Source organism: Bidens hawaiensis, unplaced genomic scaffold (genome assembly GCF_021521415.1).
Source record: "Bidens hawaiensis isolate Kalapana, Puna unplaced genomic scaffold, B.hawaiensis_p1.1 tig00000416_1, whole genome shotgun sequence".
In the NCBI taxonomy this organism is placed as follows: domain Eukaryota; kingdom Viridiplantae; phylum Streptophyta; class Magnoliopsida; order Asterales; family Asteraceae; genus Bidens; species Bidens hawaiensis.
In genome coordinates, this window is record NW_027491029.1 from 5,626,241 (window position 1) to 5,640,541 (window position 14,301).

The following is a 14,301-nucleotide window of genomic DNA, read 5'->3' on the forward strand; positions in this document are numbered from 1 at the left end:
CAAGACATAGAATTTTCAATTTTGAGCCTAAGGTTTAGAAATTGACACTTTTGGTCCTTTGACTTTGGAAACTTGATGTTTTGAACCCGATACTTTCACGATGTTACATGGACCTTATAAATCGTATTTGTAACCTACCTCGACAAGTTCGTGATTTTTTTCATCAACGATATCTTGATATACTCTAAATCCTAGACCAAGTACAAAGACCATTTGTGCACCATTCTCGACTTATTATGAAGGGAACAACTTTATTCTAATTTCTCCAAATTCGAATTTTGGCTAAATCAAGTTCAATTCTTGGGCCACATCATTAACGACGAGGGTATTCACGTTGATCCTGCTAAAATTGAGGCCGTTAAAAATTGAATGAACCCGTCCTCTCCAACGGAGGTTCATTTATTTATTGGTTTAGCATAGTGTTACCATCGTTTTATCCACAACTTTTCGAAGATTGCTTCACCCCTTACCGCACAAACCCACGAAGGGAAAGTTTACGAGTGGGGTTCCAATCAAGAGGAAGCGTTTCAAACTCTTGAGGAAATGATTTGCAATGCTCCAATCCTTGCTCTTCCCGAGGGCAACGATGATTTTGTTGTTTTTTGTGACGCTTCTATCCAAGGTCTTGGTCGTTTGTTTATGCAACGAGACAAGCTCATTGCTTTCGCTTCGCGTCAACTCAAGGTGCATGAGAAAAATTATACGACGCACGATCTCGAACATGGTGCGGTCGTGTTTGCCTTGAAAATTTGGAGACACTACCTTTACGGCACGAAATGTGCGGTCTTCACCGACCATAAATGTTTACAACACATTTTTGACCAAAACGACCTCACTATGAGACAAAGACGATGGCCAAATTGTTAAGAGATTAAGATTGCGAAATTCGCTACCTCCCCTGGAAAGCGAATATCGTGGCCGATGCTCTTAGTCGTAAGAGTCATATTAAATCCGTCTTGCTCCATTGTTTCAAAATCCAATCTGACCTCCAATACCGCATCTTCGACGCGCAATACCTCTCCGTCACCAAGGGTAACTTATACGGCGAGATGTCGTGTGGCTCCGAACTCCAACTTGAAACCAAACGTAATGGCTTACTCTGTTATTTGGACCATTTATGGGTTCCTGATCATGACGGTCTTCGCATGTTCATCCTCGATGAAGCTCATAAGTCACAATACTCTATTCATCTCGGGGCGGGTAAAATGTATGCCGATCTTCATTCCGTGTTTTGGTGGCTGAAAATGTAGACAAATATCACGGTATATGTATCTAAATGCCTCACTTTCTCTATGGTTAAAGACGGGCATTAAAGGCCGTTTGGTTTGCTCGAGCAAACTCTGATCCCCGTTTGGAAATAGGAAGACATAGCCATGGATTTCATTACCAAACTTCCCACTACTCAAAGCCTCAATGATAGTATTTGGGTGATTGTTGATTGTGGCTTACTTCATACCGTTCCGAGATAAATACTCCGTAAGCGAATTAGCCCAAGTCTATGTCAAGAACATCATTTTCCTCCATGGAACGCCGTTCACCATTATATTCGATCGCGATGGTCGGTTTACCTCTCATTTTTGGAGATCGTTGCAAACCTCCTTGGGCACCGTATCTATCTAAGAACCACTTATCACCCGCAAACCGTTGGTAAATACGAGCGATCAATTCAAACTCTCGAAGATATGCTCCGCTCTTGCATACTAGATTTTGGTGAAATTGGGATATTCATTTACCCCTTGTAGTGTTTTCCTACAATAATAGTTTTCACATTAGTATTGGCATGACACCCTTTGAATCTCTCTATGGCCGAAAATGTCGTTCCCTGATTTGTTTGAACGAGGTTGGTGAATCGCAAATCACTGGTCCCGAGCTTGTTCAAGAAACTTCCAATCAGATCGCTCTAATTCGTCAACATCTTTTTTCCGCTCGTATCTGTCAAAAGAGCTACGCCGATAAGCGCCGTAAACCTCGCGAGTTCAATGTTGGTGATCGAGTTCTCCTTAAAGTATATCCTTGGAAAGGGGTAGTTCGTTTTGATAAAAGGAATAAACTATCTCCTCGTTTTGTTGGCCCGTTTGAGATCGTTGAAATGGTTGGTAGAGTTTCTTATCGTCTTGATCTACTCGATGAGCTTTCCATTGTTCATCCAAATTTTCATGTTTCCAATCTCAAAAAGTGCTTAGCCGAGGATAATCTCCACATACCTCTCGATGAAGTACGAGTTGATGAATCTATGCGCGCCATCGAGAAACCAGTTGAAATCGTGGATCATATAGACAAAGAAACAAATCTTAGCCGTATCCCACTTGTCAAAGTTTGTTGGGAATCTAATCGTGGTCTCGGGTTCACTTGGGAGCGTAAATATCAAATGCTGACCAAGTACCCACATCTCTTCGTTGCGGGTTAATCTCTAATTGTCACACCGAGTTTAGCCACGAACCACCGTGAATTCGGTTTAAAAACAACCTAGGTGTCGGTCGTATGACAGTTGTGTTCCTCTTTGGCTGAGAGGAACTTGTCATGCTACCCGATCTTAAAATGAAGGAGTAAAAACAAAAGTATGGAATTCTTAAGGAATTTCCCAAATATAAGAGGCAATCTAATTTAATTTAAAATATTTATGAAAATTTTTTTTTGAAGGTTGAGGCATAGCCTCGGAGTGTGTGTGTGTGTGCATAACAATATAATAATATGAATAATCATTATTTAAATAGTTTAACAACTACTTAATCTAGCAAGCAATTACGTAAGCTGTAAACAATCAAATAGAACACATTAGGTAAACAAATATGCACGTATGGGGCTCATAAGCATGTTACTAGGGCACCACTAACGACCTATCTTAAACCTTTGACTTTGATACCAATCTGTCACACCCCAAACTACGGCGGAAATGCCGGGGCGTGAGCTGATTGCCCACGGCTCTCAAGGTACTATCATGCAATATTTAAAAGTGATGATATCTATTTAATTCGGTTAAATAATCAAGTACATCAAACTCATAAATAAACAAGTACAAAAACATCCAAAATTAAATTCTTGTATCTTCTTCTCTAATATACATCCTAAGTTGCTTCAAACAATCTTGATAATCACGTCACATGATAAACTGCATATGCGTTAAAAATATAAATAGGTTTTGTCAACACTAGGTTGGGTGAGTACAACACCAGATTTGAGACACTGTAATAGTAATAATTAAAAATGCAAACTATTCCTGTGAGATATATACAGATCAGCCATAGCACATAACAATCAATCAAACCATAAAGAAAGGGCTCAACCAATCCATATAAATGGACATTGGTTACCAAGCAAGGACTAAACTGTTGCTATAAAAATGGACATCGGTTGCCGAAGTAAGCAAATAGCGTTTAAATAAAGCAAGTAAGCAAATAGCAAGTTAGGCAAACTTATAAACACACAATGATAAACAGTTGCGGTTGAGTATATATAATATAGAAATATCTATGAACGCATATGTCCCCAAAACGTGGAAAACGAGTAAAAAGAGAGGAATGAGATACTCACCTGATCGGATGAACGAAAAATAAATGACGAAGAAAGATAAAATCCTTCGGGATATACTGTCAAGGATTCCTAGTTAAATAATATTATTTCATGAATTAATTATAAATAATATAACATGATTTAATGAATTAAGATTTCGATGTGACTTGAGTTATGTTTAGGATTAAAATATTATGGATTTGAACAGTTGATTTCTATAGTGACTATTATTACAAAGATTAATATTATTGTTTAGGAAAATTGGTTTTTATTGGTTACAACTACTTTATTTTTGCCGGCACTGTTCCCAACTATCATTTTGGCTGGCAACGGTCCCAACTTTCACATACGTTGATTCCACCAGTCCGCGACTAACGGAGTACTAACTCCGTTAGGTAAAAGCTGATGTGTCGTCCTAGTTGTCAAAATAAGATAACATGGGCATCCTACGTGGACCTGCTGTGTATTATATTTTATACTTAACATTTTACAAACATAAATTTCCAATTATACACCACCTTAAATCCCCAAATTCTCTCAACTCAAGAACCCTAATTGCACCTTCCAGTCGATTGAAAAACGAACAAGCCCAACAATTAGGTAAAAATTCAAATTACCCTATAAAAACAAAGAAATCAAGAAAATTGAAATTAAAAATCTAACATTGAAATTGATCAGTTTCCAATCAATTTACAGCTGAAATCCAAAAACCCAATTCGATTCAACCATAATTACACGCAAACATCATCTCAACTCATTGATTTCACATGATCAGAAGGTCAGATCTTGTAATTCAACCCATGGAAAACATAGGTTAATAATGATAATAATAAGTGAAATTGAAGGTATAACTTAAAGGAACATAAAAGATATAGATCTATGAATACACGAGGATTATGATTATAGTTTGATTCGTTATCTGGTTGCAATCAGAAGCCGCATGGGCAGTGTGTTGATGGACCAGTGAATACAAGAGGGGAATCGTCTGGAAGGTGCAATTAGGGTTCTTGAGTTAAGAGAATTTGGGGATTTAAAGTGGTGTATAATTGGGAATTTATGTTTGTAAAATGTTAAGTATAAAATATAATACACAGCAGGTCCACGTAGGATGCCCATGTCGTATGATTTTGACAACTAGGATGACACATCAGCTTTTACCTAACGGAATTAGTACCCCGTCAGTTGCGGACTGGTGGAATCAACGTATGTGAAAGTTGGGACCATTGCCAACCAAAATGATAGTTGGGACCAGCGCCGACAAAAATAAAATAGTTGGGACCAATAAAAACCAATTTTCCTATTGTTTATTATATTTTTATAAAATGAATAATTAGTTTAAATAAATATGAATTGCGATAAACTATAATAATAAACATTTAAATAATAAAATCTATATTTTAGAATCTTTAACGAAGCCCAATAGTAAAAATATTGTTAATACGTATAACACGATTATTATATATTTGTTTAAAGAACAATACATATATAATATATATTTATATAAGGATATAAGAAATTTGTGAAAACATTCAACGACGAGAAACATTAATATTGGTGTCGGGTTTTAATAAAATAATGATTATTTCATATTTAATATTAATTCTATTTAGTTTGTAAATCTTTTAATTAATTAAAACACTAAAACAAATAAAAGAAACAAAAACAGATCTAGCAGGGACTCAAACCCGGGTGGTGGCCGGCCCAAGTCTTGAGCACACACACACGCTAGGCAACTGGGCTGGTGTGTTGGATGGTTAAAGGATGAAAAGGAAATTAAAAATACAGTAAGTGATCAATCCAATTTTGATTAAGAACCCAAGATATCGCAATTGATTAAACCATTAAACGATTGATCGATTTAAGTTAGGGTTAATATTACTGGATGAAAAACGAACTCGCTGCATAACATAATTACCTGAAACGGTGATGAATTCATGGTGAATTGTAGACCAGACCCGACGGCTAAGAGTGGATTAGAAACACCCATTAAACGACTGATATAACACAATTAGATACAGGGGTTTGATCGGCGCTGGGTAGGGGATGATGCAGTGGTGATTAATTGAATCGAATGATCGTGTTATGGTAAATACCTAAACGAGTTATGGGGTTTTTGTAACAAAATCAATTCGTAACCATATAAACAAATTTTCCTAATTCCCTGAGTCGAAGTGATCGCGGTGAATTTTACAACGATTCCCATTGATAATTTCCATGTTTAAAACGAAGATTAAGGCACAAGTTAACAATAGGGTTAAAGGTTACGGGTTTGGATCTTGATTATGGGTTTGGATTAATGGGTAAATGGGTTAAGATATAATAATTACCAGAAATTGCAGTTTAGTCCCTACACTAATGAGGTGGAAACATAATAGGGTATAATTTAGTTTTGGGTTGAAATAGAAATGTCATGAAAGTTATATATGTATAATAAATAAGTAAATAAACAAAAATATTATAATAATTAGTTTACTCGATAAGCACGATAATTGTATTGATAAATATTTCCCGAACATAATACGGGTCGGGTTTTGGTTAACAAAATAATAGATGATAAATCTAATTGTTACAGTTACCCCACCTTTAGGGAATTTCGTCTCGAAATTAAAAGATATTATTACAAACCAGTAAATTTTGAAGAAAGGAAAATTTAAAATAAAATTTAAAAATTTATCATAACACAGAATTTTGAATAGCTAAAATAACGCTCAAAATGAAAATCCGATAAGGGCACTTATTTATAAAATGTACCAGCGGCGTATCAATCATGTCCTTATTATCTTTACATTTGTACCGTTATCCCAACTACTTTCGATTCTATATTATGACACAAAATCGTACGCATTATGATTTTCATGCGAGGACTTTGATTATTATGTTCCGGACCATAATTATTTAGATCGTCGGATGGTCCACATGATTCGTCTAACCGTGTGGGTTTACAAAACGTTTGAAAATATAATTTTTAAGAATAGAATTCCTTTAGGGAAATGAGTTTTAAGTGTGACGTCTTTTTATAGACAAAAGTTTATAGTTTGGTTATTTAAAATGGGGAATTTTATAAAGCCACCCTTCGATAATTTTAAACTTTACTCCAGGGGCATAATAATAGAAAATCTTAAATAGCACTTCAATATTTCATAAGAAAAAAATGTTAATTTAAAATTTATTAAATAGTTGATACAAAGTAGAAAGGTAAAATTCAAGTAAGATAGAATACGATGAGCGACAAAGTCTTCTAGTAGTTTAAATCTTCAGTTGCGTATGACTTTAAACCTTGAAACTTGAGCATCTTGAATGATTTTATCCATAAGAGTTTGAGCAATCGAGGTAGATTGATTCGACATTGCTTGAATAACTTGAGTGTGAATGGTTTGCAAGATGGTGGTTTGATTAGAGTAGGTTTGGTAAACTTGAGCTTGCGGTGTGGAATCTGATAAGTTTGGGTTAAGTGTGAGTGATCTTGCTTGACTAGAGGAGCTTGCAGGACGAGGAATTGATATGTTTGGACTTTATGGGTAGTGTAGTAGGGTGTAAATATAGTTTGAACTTGAGTAGTTTGGATAATCTGAGGGCACATATCGCGGGGAGGATTAGGGTCTCCTGAATGGTAGCAAGTACGGGTAGTAGGGGCATCAGGTTGAGCATGAAGGGTAGGCGGCGTAGGGCAAGTATATGCGAGGATGATCGAATCGATTACATTGGGTGCAAAAACGACATGAGGATTGAGTCGAATGATGAATGTTACTAGTGGGCAATACGAGTGAACACCGATGGAGAGTTTCTTGCTTGGGATACTTTAATTTTGTCAGGTTGATAAGTGATTTGATTAACAACATAGTTTTTATAATTAGACTTGCGCTTGTTGTTGTCGCGAGGATGAGTAGGAGTAAATGAATTAAAAATTCAATCAAGGAAGTTAATGAATAAGTTTGAATTGGTGGTATTAATCTTTTAAATTTGAGTTTATATTTTAGAGGTTGCAGCAGTTAACTCATTGGATATACACGCGTTGGTCATGAGAACTAGACGATTGATGTCAAGGACGACAATGATTTCTTAGACGAGACATTCTATGAGGACCAAAAAATAAAGATTTATAATATGAAGGATGAGTTGAGGAAATCATTTAAATAATACAAGTTTAATTGTTTTATAATAACTTTGCTTTTAAGAAAAAGGGGATTCGTGTCGTATCATGAGGAATAAAGATAAAAGTTTATAAGGTAAGTGGTATATAGAGTAAATAGCTTTTTTTAGATGATGTAGTCAATATGATTAAAGTGTGATGACTACACGAGGAGATAAGTCAATTTAAAATTTTAGATTTTTATTTAATTAAGTTTACAATAAACTAACGAAATATAAATTGTGATTGTTGGCCTCCCATGAGCTTTCTATGGCAATTTGAATGGCCCAACGAATTAACGAAAAACAACTGAGTTGGATAGCCCATGAGCGTTACATAGCAATTTGATTGTCCCAACTAATTAACGAATTAACAATGCAATGAATTTGGTCGGCCCAATGAGCGTTACACGGCGTTTTAACCCACCAAACTAAATAACGAACTATCGAAATAAATATATGTAGTCGGAGTATCTCGTGAATCACCACGTATGATGACTCCAACGAAAACATAAAACAAAGTGAGAAATAGATAGTAGGAGTGCCCATGGGTTCCATGGATTTTCCACCAAACTAACCATTTAAATAACAAAACACAATAATCGGAAAAACCGAGTTTAGCCACGAACCACCGTGAATTCGGTTTAAAAACAACCTAGGTGTCGGTCGTATGACAGTTGTGTTCCTCTTTGGCTGAGAGGAACTTGTCATGCTACCCGGTCTTAAAATGAAGGAGTAAAAACAAAAGTATGGAATTCTTAAGGAATTTCCCAAATATAAGAGGCAATCTAATTTAATTTAAAATATTTATGAAAAATTTTCTTTGAAGGTTGAGGCATAGCCTCGGAGTGTGTGTGTGTGTGCATAACAATATAATAATATGAATAATCATTATTTAAATAGTTAAACAACTACTTAATCTAGCAAGCAATTACGTAAGCTGTAAACAATAAAATAGAACACATTAGGTAAACAAGTAAGCACGTATGGGGCTCGTAAGCATGTTACTAGGGCACCACTAACGACCTATCTTAAACCTTTGACTTTGATACCAATCTGTCACACCCCAACCTACGGCGGAAATGCCTGGGCGTGAGCTGATTGCCCACGGCTCTCAAGGTACTATTATGCAATATTTAAAAGTGATGATATCTATTTAATTCGATTAAATAATCAAGTACACCAAACTCATAAATAAACTAGTACACAAACATCCAAAATTAAATTCTTGTATCTTCTTCTCTAACATACATCCTAAGTTGCATCAAACAATCTTGATAATCACGTCACACGATAACCTGCATATGCGTTAAAAATACAAATAGGTTTTGTCAACACTAGGTTGGGTGAGTACAACACCAGATTTGAGACACTGTAATAGTAATAATTAAAAATGCAAACTATTCCTGTGAGATATATACAGATCAGCCATAGCACATAACAATCAATCAAACCATAAAGAAAGGGCTCAACCAATCCATATAAATGGACATTGGTTACCAAGCAAGGACTAAACTGTTGCTATAAAAATGGACATCGGTTGCCGAAGTAAGCAAATAGCGTTTAAATAAAGCAAGTAAGCAAATAGCAAGTTAGGCAAACTTATAAACACACAATGATAAACAGTTGCGGTTGAGTATATATAATATAGAAATATCTATGAACGCATATGTCCCCAAAACGTGGAAAACGAGTAAAAATAGGGGAGTGAGATACTCACCTGATCGGATGAACGAAAAATAAATGACGAAGAAAGATAAAATCCTTCGGGATATACTGTCAAGGATTCCTAGTTAAATAATATTATTTCATGAATTAATTATAAATAATATAACATGATTTAATGAATTAAGATTTCGATGTGACTTGAGTTATGTTTAGGATTAAAATATTATTGATTTGAACAGTTGATGTCTATAGTCACTATTATTACAAAGATTAATATTATTGTTTATCATATTTTTATAAATGAATAATTAGTTTAGATAAATATGAATTGCGATAAACTATAATAATAAACGTTTAAATAATTAAATAATAAAATTAATATTTTAGAATCTTTAATGAAGTCCACTAGTAAAAATATAGTTAATACGTTTAACACGTTTATTATATTTTTGTTTAAAGAACAATACATATATAATATATATTTATATAAGGATATAAGAAATTTGTGAAAACATTCAACGACGAGAAACATTTATATTGGTGTCGGGTTTTAATAGGGTTTTAATAAAATAATGATTATTTCATATTTAATATTAATTCTACTTAGTTTATAAATCTTTTAATTAATTAAAACACTAAAACAAATAAAAGAAACAAAAACTGATCTAGCAGGGACTCAAACCCGGGTGGTGGCCGACCCAAGTCTTGCGCACACATGCCAGGCAATTGGGCTGTTGTGTTGGATGGTTAAAGGATGAAAAGGAAAATAAAAATACAGTAAGTGATCACTCCAATTTTGATTAAGAACCCTAGACATCGCAATTGATTAAACCATTAAATGATTGATTGATTTAAGTTAGGGTTAATATTACTCGGTGAAAAACAAACTCGCTACATAACACAATTACCTGAAATGGTGATGAATTCATGGTGAATTGTAGACAAGACCCGACGGCTAAGAGTGGATCAGAAACACCCATTAAACGATTGATATAACACAATTAGATACAACGGTTTGATCGATGCTGGGTAGGGGATGATGTAGTGGTGATTAATTGAATTCTAATGATCGTGTTATGGTAAATCCCTAAACGAGTTATGGGGTTTTTGTAATAAAATCAATTCGTAACCATATAAACATATTTTCCTAATTCCCTGAGTCGGTGTGATCGCGGTGAATATTACAACGATTGTCATTGATAATTTCCAAGTTTAAAACGAAGATTAAGGCACAAGTTAACAATCGGGTTAAAGGTTACGGGTTTGGATCTCATTATGGGTTTGGGTTAATGGGTAAATGGGTTAAGATATAATAGTTACCAGAAATTGCAGTTTAGTCCCTACACTAATGAAGTGGAAACATAATAGGGTTATAATTTAGTTTTGGGTTGAAATGGGAATATCATGAAAGTTATATATATATATATATAATATGTAAATAAACAAAAATATTATAATTATTAGTTTACTCGATAAGCTCGGGAATTTTATTGATAAAGATTTCCCGAACATAATACGGGTCGGGTTTTGGTTAACAAAATAATAGATGATAAATCTGAGTTGTTACACTTATTTCGGGACAAATTTCTAAAAGTAGCAATGCTATAACATTTCGGGTTTCCGTTTTCCTTCGTATTTGTAATCATTACCCGACCCGGGTTCGGATATTTTATCAATAAAGTTCCGTATTTGTTTAATATTTTTATTTATTTTCTTTTTATATAATTGACTAGAACTATGAGACATGTACAAAAACAACCCTCAACTAACTTTATTCGCTTTTGCATCCAATACCATAGACAAGGATCAATTTGTAAATAAACAAAAATATCTTTCTCTCCTTTCTCTCTACCACGACCAACAGCCGATATCCCCTTCCCCCTTATTTCTTGAACCATAATTCACGGGCTAAATCAAGTAATTGTCGTAACCAAATCAATTTTATACCCTATACGCGTCCACCGACACCCTATTTATAAAAAAACGATTATCAATTGACAACTATTTCAATTATGACGTACCGAGGACCTAAATTGTTCCCAAAACACTATATAAACATGTTCATAATTCAATTCAACTCGTCCACACCACCCTCATAACAAGCCAATGCAAAACCCTAACTCAATTGTACTAAACAAAGCTGTTAAGACTTGTTTGTGATTAATTGTGAGTCGTGTGCCCTAGTTCGTCGTTCTACATTAATCCTTTAACATTGCAAGTAATTGATACATGCTTATAGTTCGTTTACCACCCAGTAACGTTCACCCCAAATCAATTGTAACAAACATCAATCAATTAAACAAATTTAAAATCCTAGGGTTTGTGTTTGAATTTCGGGAAGAACTAGTAACGAGACCTGTGTATTTGAATTTGCAGTTCTATCTTGTTATCAAATCTAGGCATTGGCCTGATGGCCAGCGCATGTTTCTCAAACATGTATACCGGCCTAGGGGCGGGTTCGAATACCCCAGACCCGGTTTTTGTATTGTATTTTTTTTTAAATGTTCTTTTTATCAAATTCTTGACATTTTTATGTGTAAAAAATATTAAATAAACATTATTTTAAAAATCCGAACAAATGATTGATTAATGATCGAAGAATAAATTCTCTTTTTAACTTTCCCCGTTAATATATCTATTTATATTACAAATTAGTGGTTATTTATCATAGATTAATGTTTTATCAAACCTAAAATTTATAACAATAATAATGATAACCATAATAAGATAGATAATTAAACTAATAACAAACTTTTAATTAAAACCCAATCATGTCCCAAAAAAATTCGTTATAAGTCGTTTTATTAATTTATATCCTATATAAACAACTAGGAACTCTTGTCGATGTATTCCGAGGAGCTCATTCACATTCTATTTAATTTTATCATTGTCATATACCCGCTTATCCTACTCTATAAGGTAAATAATTCACATATCCTTTTTTACCGTTTTAAATTTTGGGGGCATTATGCATTCACAATCAAACTTATTATAGATTTTCATTACAATTCCAATATATGCATGAATTGAAATTGCTCGATTAGTTGATACGTGTGAATGCGACTATGTGTTTGCTCTTGCTGTGGTGGTTGCTATCTCATCCTCATCCTCATAGTATGATCATACGCCCTCAAAATAACTCATTATCAATATGATTCGAGTGAAAAGACAGTTTTTACTTATTGTTATACTAGTTGTAGTGATTTACAATTATCACATGGAATTGTCTTTTTAAATATTATATATACACAAAACTGTGATTACTTGCTCAACTCTATGTTGACAAGCCTATATATTTTAACGCATGACGCAGGTAGCTTTATTGGATGAAACAAGTATTGAGGTTTAGATGATACGTTAGGTTGTTATGATAAATGAAGAACACATTTATTTTTAAGTTTATTTATGTTTCGAATATTTATTTGTAATGGTATTACTGTAATATCCGAAAATAAAAACCCTAAATATCGAATTAATATGTTAATTATATGGTGGTTATTAAAACCGACCGAATAATAATGTCAATTTACCGAATGTGATAAAATAATAAAGTGTAGATTACCAATAGAGTTAATACCTCGTTAAACCGATATAACTACAATGACGATTAATCAAACATTCTAATTTTAATCTAATTCTATAATTAGCTAAGTCATTTTATGCATGTTAATGATAGCCTCAAATAAATTACCTTACATACGTAGAGGTTTGACATATAAAAACTCAAATTAATTATGAAGTCGAAGGACCGGTTATGCCATTTTGTGAAACTGAATTTGAAATACTTGAGCTGACTTCACCGTGAGATTTCTTTTTTCTAAATGAAATTAATTTGACTATTGGTTTTTATTGGTCCCAAGTATTTCATTTTTGCCGGCGCTGGTCCCAACTATCACTTTAATTGCCAACGGTCCCAACTTTCACACATGTGTCTGCCACCAGTCCACGACTAACCGAGTACTAACTCCGTTATGTTTTAGATGACGTGTCCATCCTACGTGTTAAAAAACCTTGACGTGGCTGCCTGCGTGTATATTAATAACAAAAAACCCTTCTCCTCCTTGAATATATAATAATATCAGCAGATGACAATCGATCGATATCTCCAATCGATCGAGAACCCAATCGATCAAGAACAACCCAATCGATCGTCTACCGCTCACGCTCCGGCGGCTTACTCGACGTCCAAGACGATATCGAAGCGTTAAAAGCCTTCGACGGATCCTACTGGAAGTCTTTATTCGATTCACGCATCGGCAAGACCACTTGGCCATACGGGTCGGGTGTCTGGTCCAAAAAAGAATGGGTCTTGCCCGAGATCGATTCCGACGATATCGTATCGGCTTTCGAAGGTAATTCGAATATGTTCTGGGCCGAAAGGTTTGGGAAACAGCATTTGGGTATGAATGATTTGTGGGTTAAGCATTGCGGGATTAGTCACATGGGTAGTTTTAAGGATTTGGGTATGACTGTGTTAGTTAGTCAGGTTAATCGTTTGCGTAAAATGAACCGGCCCGTTGTCGGAGTGGGCTGCGCGTCGACCGGGGACACGTCGGTCGCGTTGTCGGCCTACTGCGCGTTCGCAGGTATTCCGAGTATTGTTTTCTTGCCTGCGAACAAGATTTCCATGGCGCAGTTGGTTCAGCCGATTGCGAATGGGGCGTTTGTGTTGAGTCTTGATACGGATTTCGATGGGTGTATGCAGTTGGTTAGGGAGGTTAAATAAATCGATCGATTGAAGATATCGATTTGGGGATTTGTATTAAATTGTCATCTGCTGATATTATTATATATTCAAGGAGGAGAAGGGTTTTTTGTTATTAATATACACGCAGGCAGCCACGTCAAGGTTTTTTAACACGTAGGATGGACACGTCATCTAAAACATAACGGAGTTAGTACTCGGTTAGTCGTGGACTGGTGGCAGACACATGTGTGAAAGTTGGGACCGTTGGCAGTTAAAGTGATAGTTGGGACCAGCGCCGGCAAAAATGA

The 14,301-nt window shown here is 34.9% G+C and overlaps 1 protein-coding gene across 1 annotated transcript; it reads left to right on the plus strand.

The window, feature by feature from the left end:
* The first annotated feature begins 2,089 nt into the window (after positions 1 to 2,089).
* Positions 2,090 to 14,032, plus strand: LOC143624656 (threonine synthase, chloroplastic-like). The gene is made up of 2 exons (XM_077095233.1): positions 2,090 to 2,357; positions 13,392 to 14,032. The coding sequence occupies exons 1-2, from the start codon at positions 2,090 to 2,092 to the stop codon at positions 14,030 to 14,032; spliced, it is 909 nt and encodes a 302-aa protein (XP_076951348.1).
* The last annotated feature ends 269 nt before the right edge of the window (positions 14,033 to 14,301 follow it).